This window comes from Dermacentor andersoni, chromosome 4, assembly GCF_023375885.2.
Source record: "Dermacentor andersoni chromosome 4, qqDerAnde1_hic_scaffold, whole genome shotgun sequence".
Taxonomy (NCBI): domain Eukaryota; kingdom Metazoa; phylum Arthropoda; class Arachnida; order Ixodida; family Ixodidae; genus Dermacentor; species Dermacentor andersoni.
Genome location: NC_092817.1, coordinates 29,695,280 through 29,719,881, shown reverse-complemented (window position 1 = coordinate 29,719,881; position 24,602 = coordinate 29,695,280). Strand labels below are relative to the sequence as shown.

Here is a 24,602-nt window from a genome sequence, read left to right as displayed (position 1 = left end):
CATGTGGTCAACAAATGCGGATGTATACGCTATGTGTATACTAGAGTCTACAAATAGGCTCTACAGCAATCTCAGCAGTATACAACTTCAGTGACTTATATCACATGCAGCTCCGTATAATCTACCGGTACCCGAGTTTGGTTACAGCGTACACGGGTTGGGCCCAGATTAACGATTTTTGTCTATTGTCAATCCATAGACGGCATGGAAACCTGAAGCAATAAGAATTTTACAGTATCGGCTGTTTTCTACTTCACCTCACGCCTTACCACAATCGGTATACGGGCTGTTCGCGCAAGTTAACACGACCTCTGGTGACGTCCCACCCTATGGACTTCATCGGCGGTGATATAGGAAACTGTGGAGAATAATTCGAATTGCAAAGAAGTATACGGGATGTTTCACTTAATTTGAACCAGACTTTAACATATGCAAATGCTACGTAGCTGGAGAGAACCAAGGTAATGTTGTTTGCCATCGCTTGGAGATGCTCAGATTATTTTTTTGCATTCCCCTGATTAGATAATTAGTGTTATTTAAATTCTCAATTATGTTAACTAGATGAATATTCTCAATGATAAAATTGTAGAGCAACATTAGAAACTCCCGATACAGCTTTCTGTTGCTCAATACGAGCTCCATAGAAATGTCTGTCCGAGCGTGAAGAAGCCCGCGATTACACGCAATGTGACTCGAGCCGCCGGTCGCGCAGCAATCTATATACATATATATATATATATATATATATATATATATATATATATATATATATATATATATATATGGTGGGTGCGGTGTATGTGAATGTGTGCAGGTGCGTGTTTGTGAAGAACTAGGTAGAGTGGGAATGAATAGACATGAAATATACAATATCATCGACTTTCGTCTATAGACAGTCTAAAGACAAAGAATGAACAATAAATAGACTGTATCGACTTTTTTATATGGACCGCCTATAGTCTGCGAATATACAAAAAAATAAAAATCTTATCGACTTTCGTCTATAGAATTTCTATTGACAAATAACAGAGAAAATAAATAGAGGCTGTATGGACTTTCGTCTATAGAAAGTCTATTGATAAATAATAGAGAAAAATAAATAGAGCCTGATCGACTTTTGTCTATAGGTAGTCTACAGAGGGGAAGTAGAGAAAAAAGAAACAAACACCTTATCGACTTTTTTCTATAGACCATCTATAGACTGCGAATAGACAAAAAGAAATAGAAATCTTATCGACTTTCGTTTATAGAAAGTCTATAGACAAATAACAGAAAAAATAGAGGCTGTATCGACTTTTGTCTATAGGTAGTCTACAGAGGGGAAGTAGACAAAAAAGAAACAAACACCATATCGACTTTTTTCTATAGACCGTCTATAGACTGCGAATAGACAAAATGAAATAGAAACTTTATCGACTTTCGCCTATAGACAGTCTATAGACTTTGTATCAACAAAAGTCCAAATCTGTAGAAAGGCAAGGTCGTCTATAAAAATTCTATAGACTTTCTATAGACAGTCTACAGTCATTTTTGTAAGGATGAGCAGCTGCTGATTGCTGTCTTTTGAGGCTTGTTGCGAGGCTTCCATCGATGCTTGTTAAAAGCGGTAACGGGAAACCTGCGAGCTTCACGTGCAAGTTTCGAATTGCAAGTAGCCAGGTCGAAGCTCGCAGGTTTCCCGTTACCGCTTTTAACTAGCATCGCTGAAAGCCTCGCAACAAGCCTTAAAACAAGCCTTGTCCAACAAGCCTTGTCCGTTCAGGCTGCAACCCTAGAACGTCGGCAAGAGGGAGTACCGCTCGTTACTCAGTAACAAAGGGAGTGGCGCCGCTTCCTGTCGTAGGAAGTTTCTCGCACGTTGTATGCACGCATCTACCCCAACTCGCACGCTTAAATGTGTGCACCATGTCGGCGCCGTATCAAGAATACGTGAATGGGCGTTCACATAAATCAATGCGCCGAAGCATGGGTGACGGTGACTAGATGGAAATGTTCGAAACTGAACATTTCGTGGCGGTCCACAGAGTAAACCTGTGAACAAGCGAGAATACGTCGGTGCTACAAGCTATCCGAAAGTGCAGAACATCTACGTTCCAAGCCCTGTGCGCAGTCAGAACATTGTATCGCAAGTGAGCATACCCGCGATCAATTAAGCAGAAAATAAAGAATCAGATAGTGACCGCACTGACGAACTTTACTGAGCCATGAACATGACAAGCCACTACTTCAAAGTGTTTGCCAAATAAAGAACACGCTGATCCTGATTTAGTTAATAAGCGCACAGCTTTAACAGCTTGGAATACATTTCTAGCCCCACTTTTTAGTACACATTAGGCACCGTATACGCCGGCCGCACTGTTTCGGCAAAGAGTAATGAGCACCGAAAGCGCTTACATGCCCTCTGAAGCTGTGGAGGACGACGACGACGAAGTGATCCTGTTGCTGAGTGTTTGTTCTCTGTCACCAGTATTTTGTGGTAATTCTCGCTTTCTTCCGGGCAACACTGTTCCCTGCCCGACGGGAATGGAAGTGGAGCCACCCGCACTCCCACCTGATGCAGCGGCGCCCGCGTCGGCAGCCTCAAGGAAGCGGAACAGCCTCTCGAGCGACAGCGAGGCTACCCTGATAGACTCGACCGAGAGCGACGACAGCTCCGACGACGACTACGTGACTGTCCTGAGTAAGAAAGCAAAGCGGCGGATGCTTGGGGCCTCTGTGGACACATCTACTATGAGGACTCCGCAAAGTTCGCCAAAGTACACCATCCTTTTCTTACCTGTGCTACCCTCCGACAACATGAGGTTCCTCAACAGGCAAGTTGCATCGGTTGAACTCGAGAGACTGTTGCCAAATGGCATTGAGGACGTACGAGTCAACCCTCGGAAGAATATTGTCGCGGTAGACGTCGCCCAAGCGTCGGCGTTAGATTCTCTGCGAGCTGTCACTGTTCTCGGTGGCATGAACGTCCGTACCATCATCCCGATGGGAAAAGAGACTACTACAGGCGTCATATATGACATTGATGCGGCCATCTCAGGCGAGGATTTACCACTTTTGATAAAGCCTGCCAATCATGGGACCCACATACTACAGGTGGCCCGTCTCGGAACTTCCAGATGCGTGAAAATTGTCTTTAAAGGTGACTGCCTTCCATCGCATGTGAAGGTAGGTCATTTTCGACATGCTGTCCGGCCCTTTGTTCCCAAGCCGCTACAGTGCAGAAACTGTCAGAAATTCGGCCACGTGAGCGCCGTCTGTGGAAAGTCTGCTATATGTTCCCGCTGTGCAGCACAACACTCTGCAGGCAACTGCCAGGCAAAAGCTTATAAGTGTCCGAACTGTCAAGGGCCCCACGATGCCTCATCAAAGGATTGTCCTAGAGTTAAGCGAGAACTCTCCATATTGAAGAAAATGGTGAGGGACCGGTCGACTCATCGTGAAGCAGCTGCTGACGTCAGGCGACGTCGTTCTCGTCGCAGACGCTCATCAAGGAATTCTGCTCTCCGCACAAAGAATACGCGTAAGCGAGAACTCTCCATATTGAAGAAAATGGTGAGGGACCGGTCGACTCATCGTGAAGCAGCTGCTGACGTCAGGCGACGTCGTTCTCGTCGCAGACGCTCATCAAGGAATTCTGCTCTCCGCACAAAGAATACGCGTAAGCGAGAACTCTCCCTATTGAAGAAAATGGTGAGGGACCGGTCGACTCATCGTGAAGCAGCTGCTGACGTCATGCGACGTCGTTCTCGTCGCAGACGCTCATCAAGAAATTCTGCTCTCCGCACAAAGAATACGCGTGCCGCACAGCCTCTTGCTGTTGAATCTGCTCCAACCTCAGTGCAGAATGTTTCCAAACCGTGTATAGATAACGGAGCATCCGAAAAGACTGCCGTGAATGAGGAATGGCCACCACTGCCAAGGATAAGCCCTGTGGAAAAACCCCAACAAGGAAAGGCACCACAATGCTCCACCCCTCACCCAGATGAGCTGACAGAGCATGACCGCCGAATTGTAACAATGCTCAAGTCTTTGATAAATGCCATTCGCACGCTTGTGGGCAACTCGAATGCGCCAACAGCTCGAAGCGCAGTGCAAGTGTTGGATGCCCTGAGCCCAGTGCTTGCAAATCTTGCATAATCACAATGGCTCTTCCACTGCCTTCACTCCGTGATGAAGTGCGTAGCGCGACGATTTTCCAGTGGAATGCCAGAGGACTTAAATCACGGATTTCATGTTTCCGCCAATACGTTTTCACGAACCGATTTCCTGTAGTGGTAATATGTGAACCGAACGTGTCAAAAGCGCTAAGACTCTCTGGATACGAAGCCTTTATGGCGTCGACGTGCGGGCAATCAAGCAAAGTAATTGTTTACATCCGTACAGAACTGACTTACATCACCCACTCAGTGCAGCCTCATGATGGAAACCAATACGTGTGTCTCCGCATTACAAAGAATAAAGTGGCCTTCACCCTTATCGGCGCCTACATATCCCCATATAGTCGGTTCGACGGCGACCGATTGCGAGACATCCTGACGGCGACTACTGGACCCTGGATTATCACGGGAGACTTTAATGCTCATCACTTGGCTTGGGGAAGCTCCAGAATAGATTCCAGGGGCCGGAAACTTGTGGAATTTGCTTCCGACCACGAACTTAACATTATGAACGATGGCAGTCCGACGTACTTGCGTGGTTAGAACTATAGCAGTTGCTTAGACTTGACCTTCGTGTCACGGCAACTTGGTCAAAATGTTCGATGGTTCTCTGACATCGAGACTCATGGTAGTGACCATATTCCCACCTACTTAAGTATCACTGGATTTGGAAGCTTCTCCTCTTGTACCTCCCGGCAAGCATATATAAGGTGGTCAACGTATAAGACAAAGGTGGAAGAGGCATGCAAAGAACGATTTACCGGCACCATTGAAAACCTTATTACAAGTGTACTGGAATCGTCTAAGTACACATTTACATCCGCTAAAAAACGTACGGATTTTGACATGGAACTTGAGCGACTTCGAACGATTCGCAGAAGAGCCGAGAGGCGATACAGGCGCACGAAGTAAATTCATGACCTTAGAGTCGCTCGACGTATACAGAAGAAAATCCAACGTCGTATGGACAGGTTGGAGGAACAACGGTGGAAGACGTTCTGCGAATCACTTGACCCCCGCAAGCCACTGTCTATCATATGGAGGACGGTGCGCGGCCTTGGCTCGTCTCCACAGCAACGACACCCATTCTCAGCCCTAGCCCTCCATCAAGGCCGCTCACAGGTCGATATAGCCGAAGATTTCTGTGTGAAGATTGCGGGCAGTGTGGTCACCATCAATAGTGAAATTCTGGGTGAGGTTCCTGCGACACGCTTCCCAGAATTGAATGTGTCCTTCTCACTTGAGGAATTGGACGCTGCTCTGGCCTCATGCAGGCGCTCATCGTCGTCAGGACCAGACGGCATCACCTACGCAGCTTTATGCCACCTAGGTGAAGATGGCCGAAGCAGACTGCTGGAATGTTATAACCAGTCATGGAATGATGGCGTCGTTCCTGAGCGGTGGAAGTCCAGCCGCTTGATACCACTCCTGAAACCTGGAAAGTCGCCACTTGACCTAGCGTCCTACCGACCCATTGCGCTGTCCAGCTGTGTTGGGAAGGTCATGGAAAGAATGATTCTCACCCGCCTAGAATGGTATCTTGAGCGCCACAACGTATACCCCGATGCCATGGCTGGTTTTAGAAGAGGCCGTTCCTCTATTGACAACGTCATCGACCTAGTCTCGTCTGTACAACAGGAAAAACACCACAAGCGTATATCGGTTGCCCTATTCCTCGACGTGAAAAGCGCCTATGATAATGTAACGCATGAAGCCATCCTTGATGCCCTGGAAAATAATGGAGTAGGTGGACGCATGTTTCGGTGGATTCGGAGCTATCTATTCAAAAGATCCTTCTTTGTGCACAGTGCAGATGGCCGAACTGCTGACCATTACACTTACCGTGGCGTCCCTCAGGGTGGGGTTCTTAGCCCCACTTTGTTCAACCTTGCAATCCTTGGCCTTGTCGACGTTCTACCACATACAGTAAACCTTTCCATATATGCTGACGGCATATGCATATGGGCCTCGGCAGTTACACGTCTCCAGGTGCGTGCAAGGCTCCAAAAAGCAGTGACCCTAACATCATCGTACCTGCGTGCGCAAGGCCTCAGCATTTCGACCGAGAAGTGCGCCTTAGTCGCCTTTACCCACAAGCCCATGACCTGGTACCCCATTTCTATTGACCACCAACCAATTTCCTACGCAAAAACTCACCGATTCCTAGGCGTTATTATAGACAGCGACCTTTCATGGAGCCCCCACATCACATATTTGAAGAAGAGGCTTACTTCTATCTCCCATATACTAAGGTTTCTTGCCGGTAAAACGCGGGGCACATCCATGGCATCTATGCTTCAACTATACAGGACGCTCTTCCTGGGATACTTGCGATACAGCACACCAGTGCTGTCCAATGCTAACAAAACTAACATCCATGTCCTACAGAGCATTCAAGGCCAAGCCCTTCGAACATGTCTGGGGCTACCTCGAAATGCTTCAACCGTGGGAACAATTGCCACCGCGAGAGACCACCCAATAAGGACCTATATAGATATCGACGCACTCCGGGTGCATGTTCGCCATATATCCAGAGTCCCTGACCACCATCTCGCTCGCTTGCCTGAGAAAAGACCCAGGGCAGCGTTCTCCAGATCAATTGCGGCTAACCGGCACTCTTTGTCTTTGAGGCACTCACCCGCAACAAGAACGCCGTCCCCTATGTGGTGCTTGAAGAAGCCTCCAGTGTACCTTGCTGTTCCAGGAATAGTGAAGAAAGCTAGCCTGACCACCTCGGCTCTCAAGCAGATCACATTGGAACTTCTGCATTGTTCATACGCTAACCGAATTCATGTTTACACGGATGGTTCCGTTTCGGAAAATTCTACGGGCGCCGTTGTTCTACCATCTCAATCGGTCGTCATCAAGTTTAAGACATCACACGTAACGACATCTACAGGCTCTGAACTGGCCGCTCTTCGCGCTGCTGTCGAATACATTGAAAAAGAACCGCCCAACAAATGGGCAATATTTTGTGACTCGAAAGCAGCCCTCCAGAGCTTGCGAAGTTTACGACGTGGCAATTATGAACAGCTGGTGTCACAAATCAACGAAACCTGCCATTGCGCTTCTGAAAGAGGACATGATATCGTATTTCAGTGGCTGCCGGGACATTGTGGCATCGTTGGTAATCACCTCGCTGATGACGCTGCCCGACGCGCCCAGGCTGGCTCACCGACACTCCTTTATCCAGAGTCGATGCTGCAAGAGAGCTTCGCAATCTCGCTCGTACAATCACGTTAGGTTGCTGGCATACACCACAGAACTCTAAGTGTCGTTTACACAGCCTCGACAAATCACTGAAACTTACATTACCAACGAACCTTCCACGACGTGACGCAACACTGCTGTGTCGGCTGTGGGTAGGAGTAGCATTCACCAACTCCTACAGCTATCGTATTGGAATGGCGGATTCACCAATGTGCGCTAAGTGCAAGTGCGAAGAGACCATCAGTCACCTTCTGTGCCACTGTTCTCGCTTCGATAATCAACGCGAGACTCTCCAGTGTGCCTTAAATAGACTGGATGACAGGCCATTTACGGAAGCGAAGATCTTGGGAGCCTGGCCTCACAGTTCATTGGCCCAGAAAGCAGTTCGAGCGCTTTTTCGCTACCTGAGGGCAACAGACTTGAGTGCCCGACTGTAGACATCCTACACCTAAGTTCTCTCTCTCCCTCTTTCACTCCCCATTCCCCTCCCCACGTGTAGGGTAGCAAACTGGACTCAGTCTGGTTAACCTCCCTGCCTTTCCGTCTTCCCTTCTCTCTCTCTCTCTCTCTCTCTGAAGCTGTGGCTTAAGTTTTGTGTCGTCCACTCTATCATCGTCCACGATATCCGCCAAAACAGAGGTCTTCTGAAGCGCACCGGGTCATCGACACGCACATCTATTTTAAACACTTCGGCAACGGAAATAGCTGAGGCAAACAATGAATGCGTCACCACGTGATTAAACATAGCGGCGCCCACGAGATCGTCGATAAAAGTGCCTCTAGTCGGGGGCTTCATCTGCGAATATTATGCACCGTACAGAGCGAGTTAGATGAATTAAGAACAACAACAACAAACGAAGAAGGACGACACTAGTTCGTGAAGGACATTGGTGCCCTATTTTCCTTCGTTGGTGAACCTGTAAAAGCTATAGTGCCGAACATTTAAAGAAGAAACCTTGAGACAATTATGGCCACGCAAGTACTCCATACGACAACAACGAATAGGGAGAGAGAGATACGAAAAAATACAGAAAGAAATGGAGGCAGGCTATAGAACAGAACTTGCTGTTTTTTGCCCTACACTGCCAAATGAGAAAGGGGACGTTGAAAGAATGCCCGATCACAACTATCGACGCAAGTTAACACCAGTCAGTGCTAAAGCCATTTGTGAAAGTTTGTTGCCCTTCAGAATCATTCGTAACAATGCTTTCATTGCCCTTCGTCGACGGCTGGTGTCATCGGAATTCTGGATTAACAAAGATGAAGCATGAAATGATGACCACACATAGACCGTTTTATCCACGAGAAGGAACATAGCCTCGAACCAGCGTGCCGCGCCGCTCTCCTCCTCGCATTGGTATGTGTGGATCGCCCCTTCTCCCAGCGGTAGCTTGGAACGGCAGCGGTGTCATTGGGAACTAGTGGGTTTCTAAAGTGGTCTTCTGCGATTGCTGCAATGTCAGGTGACTCACGGTCAACGGGCTACCACTGTGATGTATTGGACTGCAAAAATTAACTTTCGGAAGCTAACGCGAATTGCATCTTCCGCCTTGGCGACTCCGTGGATTCCGCCGCTACGGCTGCACACAAGCGTCGGCTTTGGATTGCCAGCATAAACGGAAAAAAAACTTGACGCCATCAGCTGCGCCGCGTGTATGTTCAGAATATCTTGTTTCCAGTGAGCGCACAGCGACGAACTCGGCATCCATGATTAGACTGGAATATGAACGAGAATATTCGAGTTGATCACGTGCAAATGGACGCAGTCAACTGTTTCTTCGTGCACACACGTTAAAGTTATTCCGTTCATGTGTTCTAAGATTATCATGCTTGGCAACCAACACCCTTGTGACTGTTGACCGGGGTCGTATTAGGAAAACAGTACGTGCCTACAAAAAAAAAAGAATGAAGGTGTATTCTGTTTCTTTTCGCATCCAAAGCCACGCTTACCGTGTGCCGGCCGCCCCTAATTCACATGGGCTCTTTCATGCTTCTGTGTGGCAGAGTGGTAGAGTTGAGGCATAGCGCACTTTACTACTTGAGAAAAAAAAGTTGCTTTTACAGGTAGATTTGTTCGTTTTTCAGCTATCTCTCGAGTTGGCGAGGGGCCCTCTAACAAGCAGTGCGCAGATTTTTTCACCGCTTCACGCGCGTGCGGTTGATCGTCGCATACTTGTGGCCACTGTCACCAGGTTGCTTTATCGAGTACTTCATGTTACGGCCCTAGCGGTCGAGTTAGTTTACAGTTCTTTATTTTTTAAAGCTTGTGCCGGGGTGCCAGGTAAACTACGCTTAAAAAGATTGTAACGTGAAAACTTTAGGAGCACGAAAGCTAGCAAAACGTCTTCCCTCGGAGCTTCGCTAGTTACCTGGATTCGGATGTACGCTGGTGCGCCACACGGCGTTGCACATACCACAAGAAAGTTCAAGACAAGACATACAATAATAACACGCTGCATGTATGTTACGTATCGACAATGTTCATACTTGAGTCGCCTCCTATTTCGATCGCGGGCAGAGCTGTGGCGACGCCTCTATAGGCCCGTCGCTGTTTGATGTGGTGGCTACATCAAAGCTGAAAGTTTAGTAAGGACACGCTAAGAAGTTGCCTGGTCACAAAAGCATGTTGAGCCCTTTCGGGAAAACGCGAAAACGTGTCACTTGTCGCTGACAGCAGGTGCACTCTGCACCCTCCTGCGTGACACCGCATGGCAGCATGGCGCCGGACGATAGACGGCGCTATGATCGCAATATGGCGGCGCCCTCAAATAAACGGTCTATAGCAGAGTGCATTATTATGAAAGAGAAAAGTTGTCATCCACCCGATGGCCTCCTTGCGGTTTCCTTTGTCGATTCGTGCTACAGTACGTTGGCTGAATTTTTTTTTTCCTTTTGCGAACATCCGTCCACATTGTGGGCTTCCGCAGAATTGATTTGCCATTAGGTTATTATGTGCACTCGTTCACTCTTTTTCTCAACCTCCACGCCTGTTTCGCTTTATCTCGTTGGATTAATTTGCTTTATATTATTTCTTTTCCTTCACTGCCAGCTTCCTTTCTCCCGTTTCACCGACTTCAGCTCCATTGTTTGTTTTTGATGGCGATGGGCATCTTATCGGCAATTGTTGTAACGACAGCGCAGTGACTCGTTTGTTGTATACAGGCTTTCGCTCGTCCGCTTCCATGTCCCTCATTGTTCGGGAATGGTTGCGCTATCCCTAATGAAACTATGTACTGGGACACCTAACCTGCCCCCGGGTACATGCAGGGATTCCAGCATTAGGGGATCGTGATACCTTCTCCGGTCATAACGCCCCGTCTCAACTTTCTCCCGACTGGTGGTTCTTAGCGCCGCACAAATTGTTTTCCTACGCGGAGACCCTCTCGTGTTTTCTCCTTCTGGCCTCTCAGGCGTACTCGGCAGCATTCACGAAAGACCCGACGCCCGAAAAACAAAACACTCGCACTGTGGCGCGCATGGAGGGCCTGCATGAAAGCCCACGCAGATGCGCCCGTGCAGCCCGCTAGAGCTCGGCGGCCGCCCACCGGATTACGCAACGTGTTTTGCCTTCCTCAAAGCGCGCGGAGAGCGCGCAGCAGACGGGTGCGCCACGCAAAACTATTGCACCGGCGAACACGCGTGTCGAGAGTAGTCAAAACTTTAGAGAACTTATGAGATGAGTGCTATGCGAGTATGGTATGAGACGCCGGCTTAGCATGACGCATTCTTTTGTACGCGTTTGCAAAGAAGGTTTGGAAAAGACAAAAGATATTAACGCTAGTACTCCGGGAGAAAAAAATTGTTGCGATGGCTCGCGAATTCAAAGCGCAGATAGTTATATCCCTAGAGTGAGCAGAATAGATTTGAAGCCTCTGAAATGCAAAATTTATTGTCAAAGATTTCTCGAAGTGTAAAATGGTATTGCCCACAAAGCCCAAACGCCATTCTTCACCAAGAAAAAATATAATAGCTTGTCCACTTTTATTATGTTCATGGGGAGTACATTCGTGTACTATTCACTATACGGCAAGCTTCGAGCACATCAAAAACGCTGGCATGGGCTTTGCGTTAGGTTTCCCGGGGTACAATGACAATTTTGAGGTATTAAACTCAACGTGGCAGTACTGATACTTTGGTTTGTGTAGGATTAAGGCGCGAGCGAAATCTTGTAGTTAGTACAGCTGTTCTACTATAAACGAACAATAGGAACACAATGTGTTAGTTGCCTTAGGGCAATAGTAGACTCACCACTCACATGCGACCGCCAAGTTGCTCATTTAAGCTGTCTTCCTGCAGTACAGCGTCCTTTAAAGAAAGCTTTATTAAAGTAAACAGGCTACTTATTCCTGAATCCATGAACGTACTATTATATATGGGCTGTTACTGAAAAAGAAAATTATAAAATGTGTTTATCTGCCCGTAAAAGACGACGAATCACGTGTTTCAAAGTCCAGAGCGTCATACATTTGAGACCGTCACTCCGAACATGGAGTTGTACATGACAACAGCGCAAGACATTCCACAGAACTAGTGGTTACACGACTCATGGGTCAACTGCAATTGAAAACATAGAAGCTGAAGCAAAACAAGTGCGCAAGGAGGTTCGGGAGCACTGCAAGATCTTTCGAAGCTTACCTAAAGGTAAGGAATGTTTACGGGTGTTCGGTCTCTTTCTCATTCTTTTGTTGCCTGTTAAACGTGCTAGGTATGGGAGACACAGAGTAGTAACTCCAGCTACTGTTTTGCTACCTACAGTGCGTTGACGTACACTCAAAGCTCAGCACACAAGCCCTGTACTTACGGTTTTCTTTTACGCTTCACTGCGCTGGCATGCGGCCGCCGCCATAGAGGCTTCTCGTGCGCGTACATTACGGTCAAGAGCTGTGATCGTGGCCACTGCTCCTGGCTTTACCCATACGTAAAATGTTTCGTGCCAGCGTGCGTACGCGATTATGTAAGCCTTGAGTGAATTCACCGAAGGGCAAAACGATTTTGAAAACGACCTCCTGGATGGCATTGCCGGTGGGTCATCGTAAAGCGTAGGTATTATTGAAATATATATATATATATATATATATATATATATATATATATATATATATATATATATATATTTGCGATCTTAAGATTCCCGCGTGTCCGAAAAATTTTCGTGAAACTGTATGACAATGACGCTTGTAAAGAAAACAAACGCTCAGCTGTGTCTGGCTCCTGGCGTCATTTGATATCCACTGAATATTTTTTCGTGCGGTGAGTTACCAACTACAATATGACTATCAAACACTGTCGCTTACTTAAGACAAAGGCCATCCCCTACATTTCCGCGCTTATTAAATCTCCAAAACTGCGCAGCAAGGCCCTCTGCCCCGGTCAGTTTCCTTGTAAAAGTTAAGCCAAGAATTTTCCTCGGCGTATTTAGGACTAGAAGTTGCGTCGTAAAACCTTGCATTCTCTCGCAGTAATCTTCTGCTTCACTTCTCTCCTTTCTCAGCATGTGCATGGAACGAAAGAACAAGACGAAAGAAAAATATGAGAGAGAACAGCCACAGCGGTTCTGAAAACTGAAAACTCCGTGGCGTAGCTCGGCCACCAGGAGCGCCTCACCCTTTATGCAAAATCGCCGAGGGCCTAGTTCACGTGTCAGCTCGCATTAAAACGCGCATCTTGAAGCTGGCCGCCCCTTACCCCTTCGTGCGCCGATTTTTCCAGCGCTCAGGCCCCATAGGCGCAGCGCCACGAAGGAGCATTCATCTTGTTCCACTTACTCAGCCACGCTTGGCAGCCTCCGATCCGAGCAGCCACTAACGATTATCATCAACGTCAGCTAAGCGTTCATTGTCTTCCGAGCTGCGCACTTTTTGCAGGGGCTCAGCTGTAATACGGCGCGTCATTTGAAAGCAGCGCAGCGTTTCCTGTTAGAAATTAAAAACATAGACAGTCGCTTGAAGTATAACTCTCCGAAAGTTGCTTGAAAAGTGAGAAGACGAGGAATCTGAAAACGCCCTCCGACAGCCGATGGCGCGGTGGAAAGTGCATTTAGAATGACAGAGGTTGTTCTGTGGGTGTAAGCAGTGTCGTAATGTTTAGAGAAACGTTCTTTCTCTTTTCGAAGTTCGAAGCCTGGGGCACTGTTATCCAATTTTCTTGCACCGAAGCGTGTTTTCTTGTATACACTTGAGTATAGTAAATCAACGGGTACATTGAGCATAAAGAAAGAAAGAAAAAAAGAAAGAAGAAAAGAAATAGAGACATAGAGAAAGGAAGAAAGAAAGAAAGAAAGGCAGAGGGCGTTCATAAGAAAACTATATGGTTGTCTACCCTACTATCGTGTAGCGCAACAGAGGAATAGAGAGGTGAAAGAGGTAGGATGGAGAGGAGCGCTGAAAACAAAAGGTACGCTGATTGATCTCTGATCCCAGTCGACTTCCAGCGTATGTCTGGGTAATTACATCTCAGCTTATCCCATAATACGAAAACCTTGCATCTTACAGTGTTCCTTTGTCCCCACGTACTTAGGGCCTTAAATACTCTGCTCACATTCCTAAACACTCGTGAATTCCGCGACTTACTTTGAAACTTGTTGCACGTTGAATCGCATTATCATGTGACTTTTTATCTCTCTATTTCTTCCCTTCTGTTCCCTACATTTACCGCTTTCCCCAGCACAGTATAGTCAGCCGATGCTTACATTGGGTAACTTCCCGACTTTCCCTCCATTTTCCCCCTCCTGGTTCTCTCGTTATAGGGGATATTCGCGCTTTTAAAAATGAAGGATGTAATAACTGGGTGGCAGAGTTGCCCACTTGCTTACAGGTAATATGCCTTACCATCATTTTAAACATACCACCGATAGCCATATTGAATTCACTCTCCTGTTTTTTTAATAATTTTGTTTACACCTCGCAATCGGTACTTCGAGCGCAGTGACGATAGTCTAGAAGAATATCGTCACTCGTCACTCTCATTTTTGAAATTTAATTATTCACTTGATTCAAATTAATATTGGCGCACAAACACGGCGCCGAGTGCTCCTTGGCTCTTTAATATGTGGTACATACAACATACACCTGCAACGTACCACATATAACATACTATACAACATAGTTATAACAAGATTACGCTGTCACATACAAGTCAAAATAACAAGACGAGAATACAAAAACGCTGTCGAGCGATAATGTGAACAATATTTCATAGCAAACAACCACTCAAGCAGTGATGCTAATAACAATAATATCACAATAAAAAAAAGAGTTATCTTGACAACAATTGTTTTCTCTGCTTTAATTACGGCCATTAATGCCGCTGTCTTCCTGAATCATTTTTGATGCCATTAAAGCGCACTCTCGCAGGCTCTCGCAGGCCAGCGTTGGCGTACACGTTGTAGAAGATCACTAGAGCGTATACTCTCTCGCCCATTCACCGCGCTATTAAAACGCTTAAGATATGTTATTCGTAGATGTGCGTCATGGCAGTTTTACCGCTTTGATTTGTGGCTATATTTGTAGTGTGTTCCAGTTAGCTTGGGTCGAGCATTAAAAACAACATAGGCGCTGCTCGTGTCCAGTTGCCGCAGTATTGTTCTGAGCCATATGGAGCACGTCATGATATATTTTTTCAATCCGCCAAGCTGGGTAATTAGCAAAGATTGCTTAATTAAGTTTTTAAATATTAATGCTCTCGAAAGATGTTCAATACAAAAGTTGTAGCGCTTGTTCAGAAACATCGGATTACTTCATCTATGCGGAGATAACTGCCTTGTTTAATTTTTTTCCAGCCTTTCTTGAAAGTGCGCGAAATTTTAAAGATACCACGTGACTGCCTGATGACGCGCCACGCTTTTAGCGCTCTCAAATGTAGGTTGAACGAATTAGCAAAGGTTGCTCCGAGCACTGAGATCGATTGAAGAGGCTGTCTGTGACTATATCTAGAGAAGAGAGAGAGGTGCTGTCCGTGTACCCCTGCCTTCCTCTTATCTCTCTCTCTCTCTCTCTCTGGCATCAATATCGCTTGCGGCAACCGTCGAGCGTCCCATTCAGCGGCAGCACGACATGTTTGTGATTAGGTTTGAGCTTGAGTAGCGCATACGCAATTGCGTCCAATTTCCCGCTCTCTTTCGCACTGTGAGTTTCGGAAACTCGAGCTAAAATTCCGTTTCCCGTCCTCCGAGCTTCGATTTCTTGGGCGTTTTTATTTACTATGCCGTTTCAAACAAAACATGTTCATCGTTTACAAATCGAAATAGACATTATTCTGCCAAGACGTTAAATGGGGAAAAAAGAGAAAGTGATCGGAATGCATTGCGTAGCCACTCGTGGAAATTATGATAGTGTCCGGTTAAATTTGAATGCTCACTGGCTTATACGATATATGCAAATGCCCCTTGAAACGACTGTATAACATAGAAAAAAAAAGCTATATGCACTATTTTCAGTTTAGAAATTTATCGGCAATACCCGCTGATCTCGCTGGTTGATCTGTCTCCTTCGTAGTCGCTGCCCTAATCTCATCTCATATGTCTTTTTTTTTTCTCCCGACAGGATTTCAACCCTTTCATCGCTGTACTCTTTATCACGGATGTTTTCATCGCTGTCTTAAACGTAAGTGGGTTTCTCGTCTTGTCCAACAAAAAGTTCACTTATTCTGTTCGATTTACTTTAAACGATTATCTACACTGAAGTAAATTCCCCTCAGAAATAAATAAGCAACCAGCTGCGGCTTACGATGTGCGATAACTGTTCCTACAGTAGGATTATACTGGTCTATTTTCTGTCTCTGATGAATCACTCATGGCTGGGATATCGAGCTGCTATAAGATTATTTTTTCAATTTCGGGCCTCGGAAACATGAAGAAACGCGCCTGCCAAACGCTGAAGGTAATCTGTTACACCATTTTGATGCTAAAAACATCCTTTATAATATTGTTTGTTGATTGTTGCAATTTGTTGTGTTGCAGTTGTGTTATACACACCTGAACCAACGTGTGTAACTGAACTCAATGAGCTGAATATTAATTTGCTACACAGCAGGTCAAGCAGTCAAACGTAATTATGCATCTTATTGGATACCTACACAAAAACACATGCGGTAGCGAGTAATTCTTAAGAGATCACTGAGTTTTTATCGGGGCATTTATAGCGCCAAACATGGTGCAACGCTAGGAAAATATGTCTCAAGGGTTTTTAGATTACGTCGCTGCTCCCCTGCTCGTTTTTCTTTGTTAGTGTGCGGGCACATTTTTCTGCATGTGACAGGCATCAGAACAAAAGGAAGCAACTTACAGGAAGCTCCAACAGCATGCGTACTCGGAAAGCCGCGACGATGCGAAACGTGAGGTTTTTCTTCCTGTCTACCTGAAATGTTTCTTGTCTGTATTTTTTTCTTGAGTGTCCAGTCTCTCAGTACGACAGGGACTTCAAAACTCTAACTGTAAGGATAAGGAGAAGGAAAACAAAAGACGAGTCGAATGCATGCGTCGGTTCAGGCTCCCGAATGCACACGGCACTTTCCAGATTTCGTTGCGATGGTCGACAAATGCATTTGATCCACTTGCCGTTGGAACTAACTCTGTCCTCCACACGGGAAGTCTCTGCTCTCGGATGGAAGCAGCTAAAAGCGGCTATTGTTTTCTTTGTTCTCTTGCGCACGTTGTGTCAAAAGAAAAAAAAAAGTATCCAAGAGAGCATCCTCGTACACGATGCCTTCAGCTGTACTCTATCTTCAACAGTGTGCAAGGCATGCTTCTTCCCCTGGTAAAGCAGGATATCACCGGCAGCCTTACGTTCGAATCTACGTTGTGTTGCCTTTTGCCTACTTACATGCGTTGCATGTGCGGTTGCAGCCGTTGTCGGTTCTACGCTGCATTTTCTCCCATACTTTTCTGCAGCAAAGTGGCTCTTACACTTCGAAAGCGTTCTGGCAGGGACAAATGCCCTTTTTCTTCGTCTATTTTTGGCTTCCGACTTTCTTGCAGATAGGGCGCGTCCATCCGCGAGAAATTCAATTGAACGCGGCATTGAAAGCGACGGGGAATTTAAAGACACACCTCGAGTTTGTTAAGCCCACGCCCGCCTGGAACGGCGGGCTTGGGCAATTTTCAGCTTCAGAGGAGGGCGAATAGCACGCTTTGTCAATATTCTTTTCCGTGTGCGTTTTTTTTCTTTCGCCTTATATTTCATCACAAAAGCGCTTTCACACAATCATACTTGTATTTTTGGGTGCCTGTAGAGCAAGCTTGTAGGAAAACTTGAAGCGCGTTCAGTTCCATAAGCCCACATTTTATCAGGACGGCGGAGAAGGTGCTGCAGCAACGTTATTTTCTACCCACTTTTTTGGGGGGCAACCAATACGTGACTTCTTTTGAGAGCTCAGAAACCCATTCTGAGGAAAGAAAACTTCTGTCGAGTCAATTTTCAGTGCAGCAAGGAAAATGTGTGCACGTGGAGAGGTTTCATAGCCTTAGCTAAAGAAACCCTCGGGTGCATCTTGGCATGAGCTGTCAAACTTTTCTTGACATGGAACTATAACCATCGCTGACGAAGTCAAGAAATGCCAAAGAGTGCTGCGCTACGTGCAGTGATGTCTACCCAGTGGTTATAACGCCGAAAGCATTGCTAGTGGCGAAACCGAGCGTGCAGACTTAACTATAGAAACGTACCGCCTTTCATTTCTAAGCCACCGTTGCTCCCACAATGTCGGAAGCTTCAAGTAGTGAACCAAAATCCAGCGAGAGTCTGTAATTCGGCGGAAGGGCCATCTGAACTCTGGTTACGCTGTCCAGTTCCAGCAGAGGCGCTGCTCAGAAGACATGACTTACAGGGGTGTAAAGGAAATATGCTCGATCTGTACTTTTCCTTAAGTAACACAAGGATCACAATACGAGCAGTGGACGAACATACGCTGGACAGCAAGTGGGAGCACGCGTGCTTTAATTATACTAACTGATGCGCCCACGTGACAAACACACTTTTGCAGCACAATACGCTCACAGCAAAACAAAAAAAATGCAGAAAATATTGTTCTGCATGTATAGAAATTTTTCTTTTCTCTATGCTTCACTCGCAGGTGTACTGCTTGCTGTGCGTGTCCTCTCAGTACCAAGAGTACCGGCATAACCGAGGCAGAACGGTACGCTTTCTTGGAGAGGTAGGCATGCCACAGCGCGCCGGCAAAAAAGTGCGGCCGCGAAGGCGGCCTGTAGCGGCGCCTTAGATGTCAGCTTGCAGCATGAGGAAAAATGGAAACCTTGTCGATTCTAACGCTTTTTAGCGAATGCATGCCTAAGGCGTTAGAAAGAACGAACATTTATGTCGTAAATGTGTCAAATAAATGAACTGAACGCTTGTTGAAATGCCTCTGTATAGTGACGCACGCTTTTTATTGCTCCACGAGCCGTCCTTCCTGAATTGATTGATTGCTTGATCACTTATTTGTTCGAGATCATAATTAATTCAATAACGTTCTTTAGCAGTTAATTTTGCTACCACACACATGTTTATAAGCGCTTATGAATTCGGCTCAGTAAATTTTATGTTTCGGTTGTTAGTTTGGGTTTAATCGCGTTGCGTAAAATATTGTCTCAGCGGGAACGTCAAATTCCATTCACGCACCTTTGCTTGCAAACGTTTGCTGCAAGGAAACGTGGTTTTTAACAAAATCAAAAGCGCAGTCTTGCACCACCGTGTTTCCTTAAGAACGTCTGCATTACCGGTTATAAGAACCCATGCCAGAGCAACATGTGGCGCATGTCGGTTTTGGCTAAATACGTACGTTCAGTTTGCCTCGCCGCGCGCGAACCAGTGTACGTGAAAAAAAAAAAGCAAATTTGCTACGCCACTCCCCTACAAATGCAGACGCAAGGTAACTTAACGAATCAAAATATGGGTCTGGCTGAGTAATTCAGTACCGCTCTTACCTTCGTGTGTAAGACTTATCCGGGCATGTAGCCTGGTAAATTAACGGTAGACAGAAAACTTTGTTTAACGTAACCGAGGGCATAGGGATAGGAAGTCTGATTGGAGACGCATTACGTGGAGCAGACATCGAGGAATTTGCAGGGCCTACTGCGTGGAAAGAATAAAGGGGTTGTCGAGAATCTCCCGGGTTGCAAAATCTCGTTACAGCGGACGCCACCGGCGGACTGTTTAGGTATTCACGGAAATCGAATAAAGCCGAAGGGCCTTATAAGAAATGACGGTGTCTTGAAGACGGGGAAAAAAACGCACAATACAGTATCCATTTAATTATAACGACTTTGCAAAGACAAATCCTTATATATACTTGGTCTCTTGCTTTGTTTTGTTTGTCTTTTTTTTATCTCCCCTTTTTGTTCTGGTTCGTTTGTCTGCCACTGCGTTTCTCATGGGTGTCGCTCTCGGACGACATCCAATGGCTGCTCTGCAAGTGCAAAATGCCCGAGAGCACACAGTTGCGGTTAAATTGCAGCTTGCGCAGTCATAGTGCATGCGCTGTTTTAGTAGCAAGTGGCTTGAGTATATTATTTTTAGAAAAGCGATAATGGCGTCGTTCGTGAACACTCGTGATAATCATCATTCTCCAGCAGTTCCCGGACAACACGAAAAGGTCGGCCTGCCGGAAGCACGCCGATGCCGAGGGCAAGTTCTCGCCGACCAAGCCCTCGGTGTTCATCGCCGACGACATGGTCTCCTCGTCGATCACAAAGCTGAGCACCAGTACAACCCGTCGCTCGTCGGGTGAGTCACCGGCGTCGCGTTTCGCTCGCAACAGTTATCCTTTCGTTTTTTGTTTTTTTTTGCGCTGGTCACTGGGGATAGTTAGGTGCCAGATTTAGGCCCGATACTTTTTAATCATTATTAGCCCCTTGCTTAGGTCAACTGCATGCGGCTCAAATACATACTATTACACTGTTGCGGCTGTTCTGCTCCAGCCACGCTCGCGCTTGGAAGCTGTAAATTTTGTAACCTTTTATAAGCTTGATTCACCTGTCTTTTTTTTTCCCGACTACATTCTTTTACTCCAGTGAACCGCCTGTCGCTGTCTTACGTGTCTCAAGGTAAGCCTATATATGCACCACTTGTTCTTTTAGTTCCAGCTAGCGTATTGTCTACACAATATCTTTATTGAAGCCAATATAAATTGGCGAACAATATAAATTGTTCCTATGCGAAGCCCTTGTCTTCGCATAGAAACAACAGCTCATATTTTTTACTTAGAGGTTAGAACAAATGTCAATAAAAGAAACTGTGCTCATCGCAGCACAAGTTATAAAGGTTTCGCGGGAAGACGCAGTGACAGCTACTTGTTCTGCAGCTTACAGTACAAACAAAAGCACTAATTTAGTTTTTAAAGAAATTTGAAATATGGAATGTTCAGCCACAGATAGAGCCGGCTGTTAGAAAGTCAAAGCCGGAAAATGTTCGAATACTTCTTCGTTTGATAGTCACAAAGTTCGAACACGGCTTGCGGCTTGCAGTGAAAAATCCACTAGTCTGCTTAATACAGGTCATGGACATACAGTCAATGTGTACGTTAAGAATATAGGCGTGCGGATGAAACAACGCACCCGCCGTGGTTGCTGACTTGCTATGGTGTCGGGCTGCTGAGCATGAGGTCGCGGGATCGAATCCCGGCCACGGCGGCCGCATTTCGATGGGGGCGAAATGCGAAAACACCCGTGTACTTAGATTTAGGTGCACGTTAAAAAACCCCAGGTGGTCGAAATCTCCGGAGTCCTCCACTACGTCGTGCCTCATAATCAGAAAGTGGTTTTGGCACGCAAAACGCCATAATTTAATAAATGGTTAATGACACAACGCGGAATACTGCGAGCTTTTTATAGCTCATACCATATATGTCAAGATTAAAGAAGCCCTAGAACAATTCTTAAGGCGACTATTCTTCTCTTGCTCTATATCTGTTCTCAGCGTGTCAAAGAAGTACGACCAACAAATATAAGAATTAACGAACGCAAATCAAAGTTATCGGTCGAGGAATAAAAATAAAAGCATATTGAGAGTTACACTCGACTGAAACTTTCGCACATGTGAAGGCAGCATTGCACTCTCCCATGACCTAGAACTGCGGTGTCCAATAGCAGCAGAACATTGATGTTACGTAGTAGAAGTTGGCATGCCATGGTTGGCGTGCCTGCTCGGCGTGTAGATGGTATCATTTCTATGATTAGAACACTTTTTGTATGGCTGTCGTGATAACTGGGAGATGATCGAAGTGACTGTAAAAACGTAACGTCATAGTGACAATTTCTTCGCAGTACTCGCAGAATTTTGCGAAGTAGTGCATCGCACATTACATTTTTAATTAATTATTATAGTGCAGCAGATCGACGTCAGATCTGCTGCGCGAAGTCAACAAAAGTGCCGCATCGCGATGGTGCTATTGGTGAGGCTCAGCAAGTTTTCTCGGACGCACTGCAGGGTCCTTTAGACCGACCTGCCCTTCGATAAATACATTCTCACTTCCTCTCTTTTAAACATTGTTGTCACTTCAAAAGCGTGATGACTTCATCATTATCAGAGAGCACGCACGTCGTGACCGCTGCAGCACATTCTCAAATCGACGTGGTCACCACCGTACATATGATTCTAATCGATTATCACCGACCCTGCTTTCCGCATCTTTGTCACAAGCGTTTCATCTCTGTCACAAATTTTCCTAAAACGTAGCTGCAACTCACATTCTTTGGCTTGGCTGCGTAAACCAAGGTGCCATGAAAGTTAGGGCAAGTTGGTGATATCGATTCATGTCTTACTTTAGCGCCAAACAAGAGATGAGAAAATGGGGAAAGAAACTACCTACGACATGCATCGTGCCAGTTATCTAACCAGGGGCATGATTCGATTCGTCTAAATTCTCTTATCTTTTTCTTTGAATGCTTGTCATTTGGGTTCTACTATTTTAAGCTCGTGTCATTTTTCTAATAATCTCAATTGGTAGTAAGCGTATGTGCTTATCGCTTGCTCTTTTAGCCCCTCCACCGGTGCTTTGTTGCGGTATTATTGGAAATGATGATGCAGATAAAGCCGCTCGGACGTAAAACAAAGAAGACCGCTGTGTCCCCATTCGTCTCTCAAGGACCGACGCTCTGAGACAACTTAGCATTCTAGCACACCCGCTCTCCTTAGCAGAGTGAATACCGCACATACACGGCGCATCAGACTGCACAGACCCTTCACTGCAACTCAGACCTCCGGCCGGACTGCACGGACGCGGAGCGTCTCTTTTGTGTCGGTTGTGGCTGGGAGTTGCCTTCCCGAAAGCTTCCTCAGCAATAACTGGAATGACTGATAGTCCTGCATGTGAGGTTAGCGGATGCGAGGAGAACATTGACCACTTCTTGTGCCGCTGTCTTCAATTTCAAGAACAAAGGCAATCTTTGTCCAACACATTGAGGAAACTAAATGATCGTCCTCTGAGTGAATAGACAGTACTACAGCACTGTCCCCACCAATCCTCGGCTCAGAAGGCAGTGAAGGCACTTTTGTGCACTCTGAGAACGTCTGGTTTGCACTAGCGGCTTTGATTCAATGACTGTCTGTGCACGTCTCTATGCCCTCTCTCTCTCCCTTCTCTCTTTCCCTTCTTCCTTCCCCCCACGTAGCGTAGCCAACCAGACTCTTGACTGGTTAACATCCCTGCCTTCTTTATATTCCTCTCTCTCTCTCCACCCGTGCTTGACGCTAAATTACGACGTGGACCAAAGACCATCATGTGTCCATAAGTTATACTGTAAGATGGTATTACAAGGGTATAGCGATATTGAAGACGTTCCCCGCTGCAAGTGCTATTGGTATATGCGGCGCAGGACAATGAACGAAAAATACTGACATAGAATAGTTTGATAATTAGTAATATTCCTTGGCGCTATTTAGCCACAATGAATTCATGCAGACTATCTAAACTTTCATTGCTTCTATTAGTAGTAAGTCTTAAGCGTTTCTCTCCCTCCTACTCGATCTCACTCGTATGTCTACGATGCAAAAAAAAAAAAAAAAGCGACAAGAACTGCCCATTTTACCGAGAGGATCCAGCTTCGCTGTGAGTCGCTGCCTCCGACCTGTTGTGACTTCGGGGTTGAGGACGAGATATGGACTCTTGCAGCAGACGAAAAAGAAAGGAAAAGCTTTATACAATATGTACAGATATAGCAGAAAATAGGTGTATGTAGTGGTAAGAGCGTACCAGACCGACGGGGCGGCTGGTGTAGTGTCTCCTAGCAATGGGTCGGTTCTGCCTTAAATCCCTTTTGCGACTCATCGTCGGCAGGAACGAGGCGGGGTGGTTGCTGACGTCACCCGCGTCTCATACCTATTTCATCACGGCAGAATCCTCGGTACTGCGCGCCATCTCACTCCTCAGTTCTATCTACGGAAATGGGTCGGCAGTTTCGTAAAACTTTGAAGGTTGTAAGTCACAAGAGCAACCACTTCAGAAAAACGAGTGTGTGTGTGTGTGGGGGGGGGGGGGGGGGGGGGGCGTAGGAGTGGAGCGCCCGTTGCTTCGATGATAGGTACGCAGTGTGGCATAACAGACTGCGCAGTTAACCGAACCCTTTTGTTTGCAAGCACACAGCAACGCTACATATTTCTGTTCTAAATTTTTCTAGTTGTTTTTCTTCTTCTTCTGGTGAAGCGTAACATACGGCGTAATCCTGGCTACAGATAGCAACAATAAATGTACTTTTTATTTAAGCTTTGACACTAATCACGGCTAATTACTATCACTAATTCAAGCTATAGTGACGCTAGCTCAAGTATAAAGTACAAGCTAGTGACACAAACAGGCATATCAGACATAACGAGAGAGCGCAAGTCGTGGACCGCTGGGAGAGGCCTTCGTTCAGCACTGGACATAAATAATTTAGCCTTTGAAGCAATCAGTCATCCAATACTGATGGAGAAACTTTCGCGCTACAGTGTTAAGCTGGAACTGTAGCTCTACTACGCAGCTATCTTCTCGATAGGTCCCGCTTCGTGAGCTTCAATGATCAACCTACTTTTGTTTATACGGTGCCTAGTGGCGTCTCTCAAGGTTCTGTTTTAGGTCCGCTTCTCAGTCTTCATCAATGGCGTTTCCTCAGCAATCCAGAATTATTTATTGCCCCGTTACACTGACGACATCAAAATATTTAACGACATACACGGTATCGAGGACTGCCACGCTCTGCATTCCGACCTTTTCTCATTCCCTGAATAGTGAAAATAAAATGGCCTCACTCTAAATTCATCAAAAACCAAA

At 46.0% G+C, this 24,602-nt stretch overlaps 1 protein-coding gene across 4 annotated transcripts in view; it reads left to right on the top strand.

Moving 5' to 3' along the window:
- Nucleotides 1-24,602, top strand: part of LOC126536840 (uncharacterized) — a 271,240-nt gene that overhangs the window by 214,055 nt on the left and 32,583 nt on the right. The window contains exons 5-7 of one of the 4 annotated variants that reach the window (XM_055073552.1): nucleotides 15,908-15,967; nucleotides 18,432-18,494; nucleotides 19,930-20,080. In XM_055073552.1, coding sequence (XP_054929527.1) covers nucleotides 15,908-15,967; nucleotides 18,432-18,494; nucleotides 19,930-20,080 — 274 coding nt within the window. Of the gene's footprint in view, nucleotides 1-15,907; nucleotides 15,968-18,431; nucleotides 18,513-19,926; nucleotides 20,081-24,602 lie in introns of all 4 variants that reach the window. The other 3 variants (XM_050183850.2, XM_050183849.2, XM_050183848.2) reach the window with 3 other exon arrangements.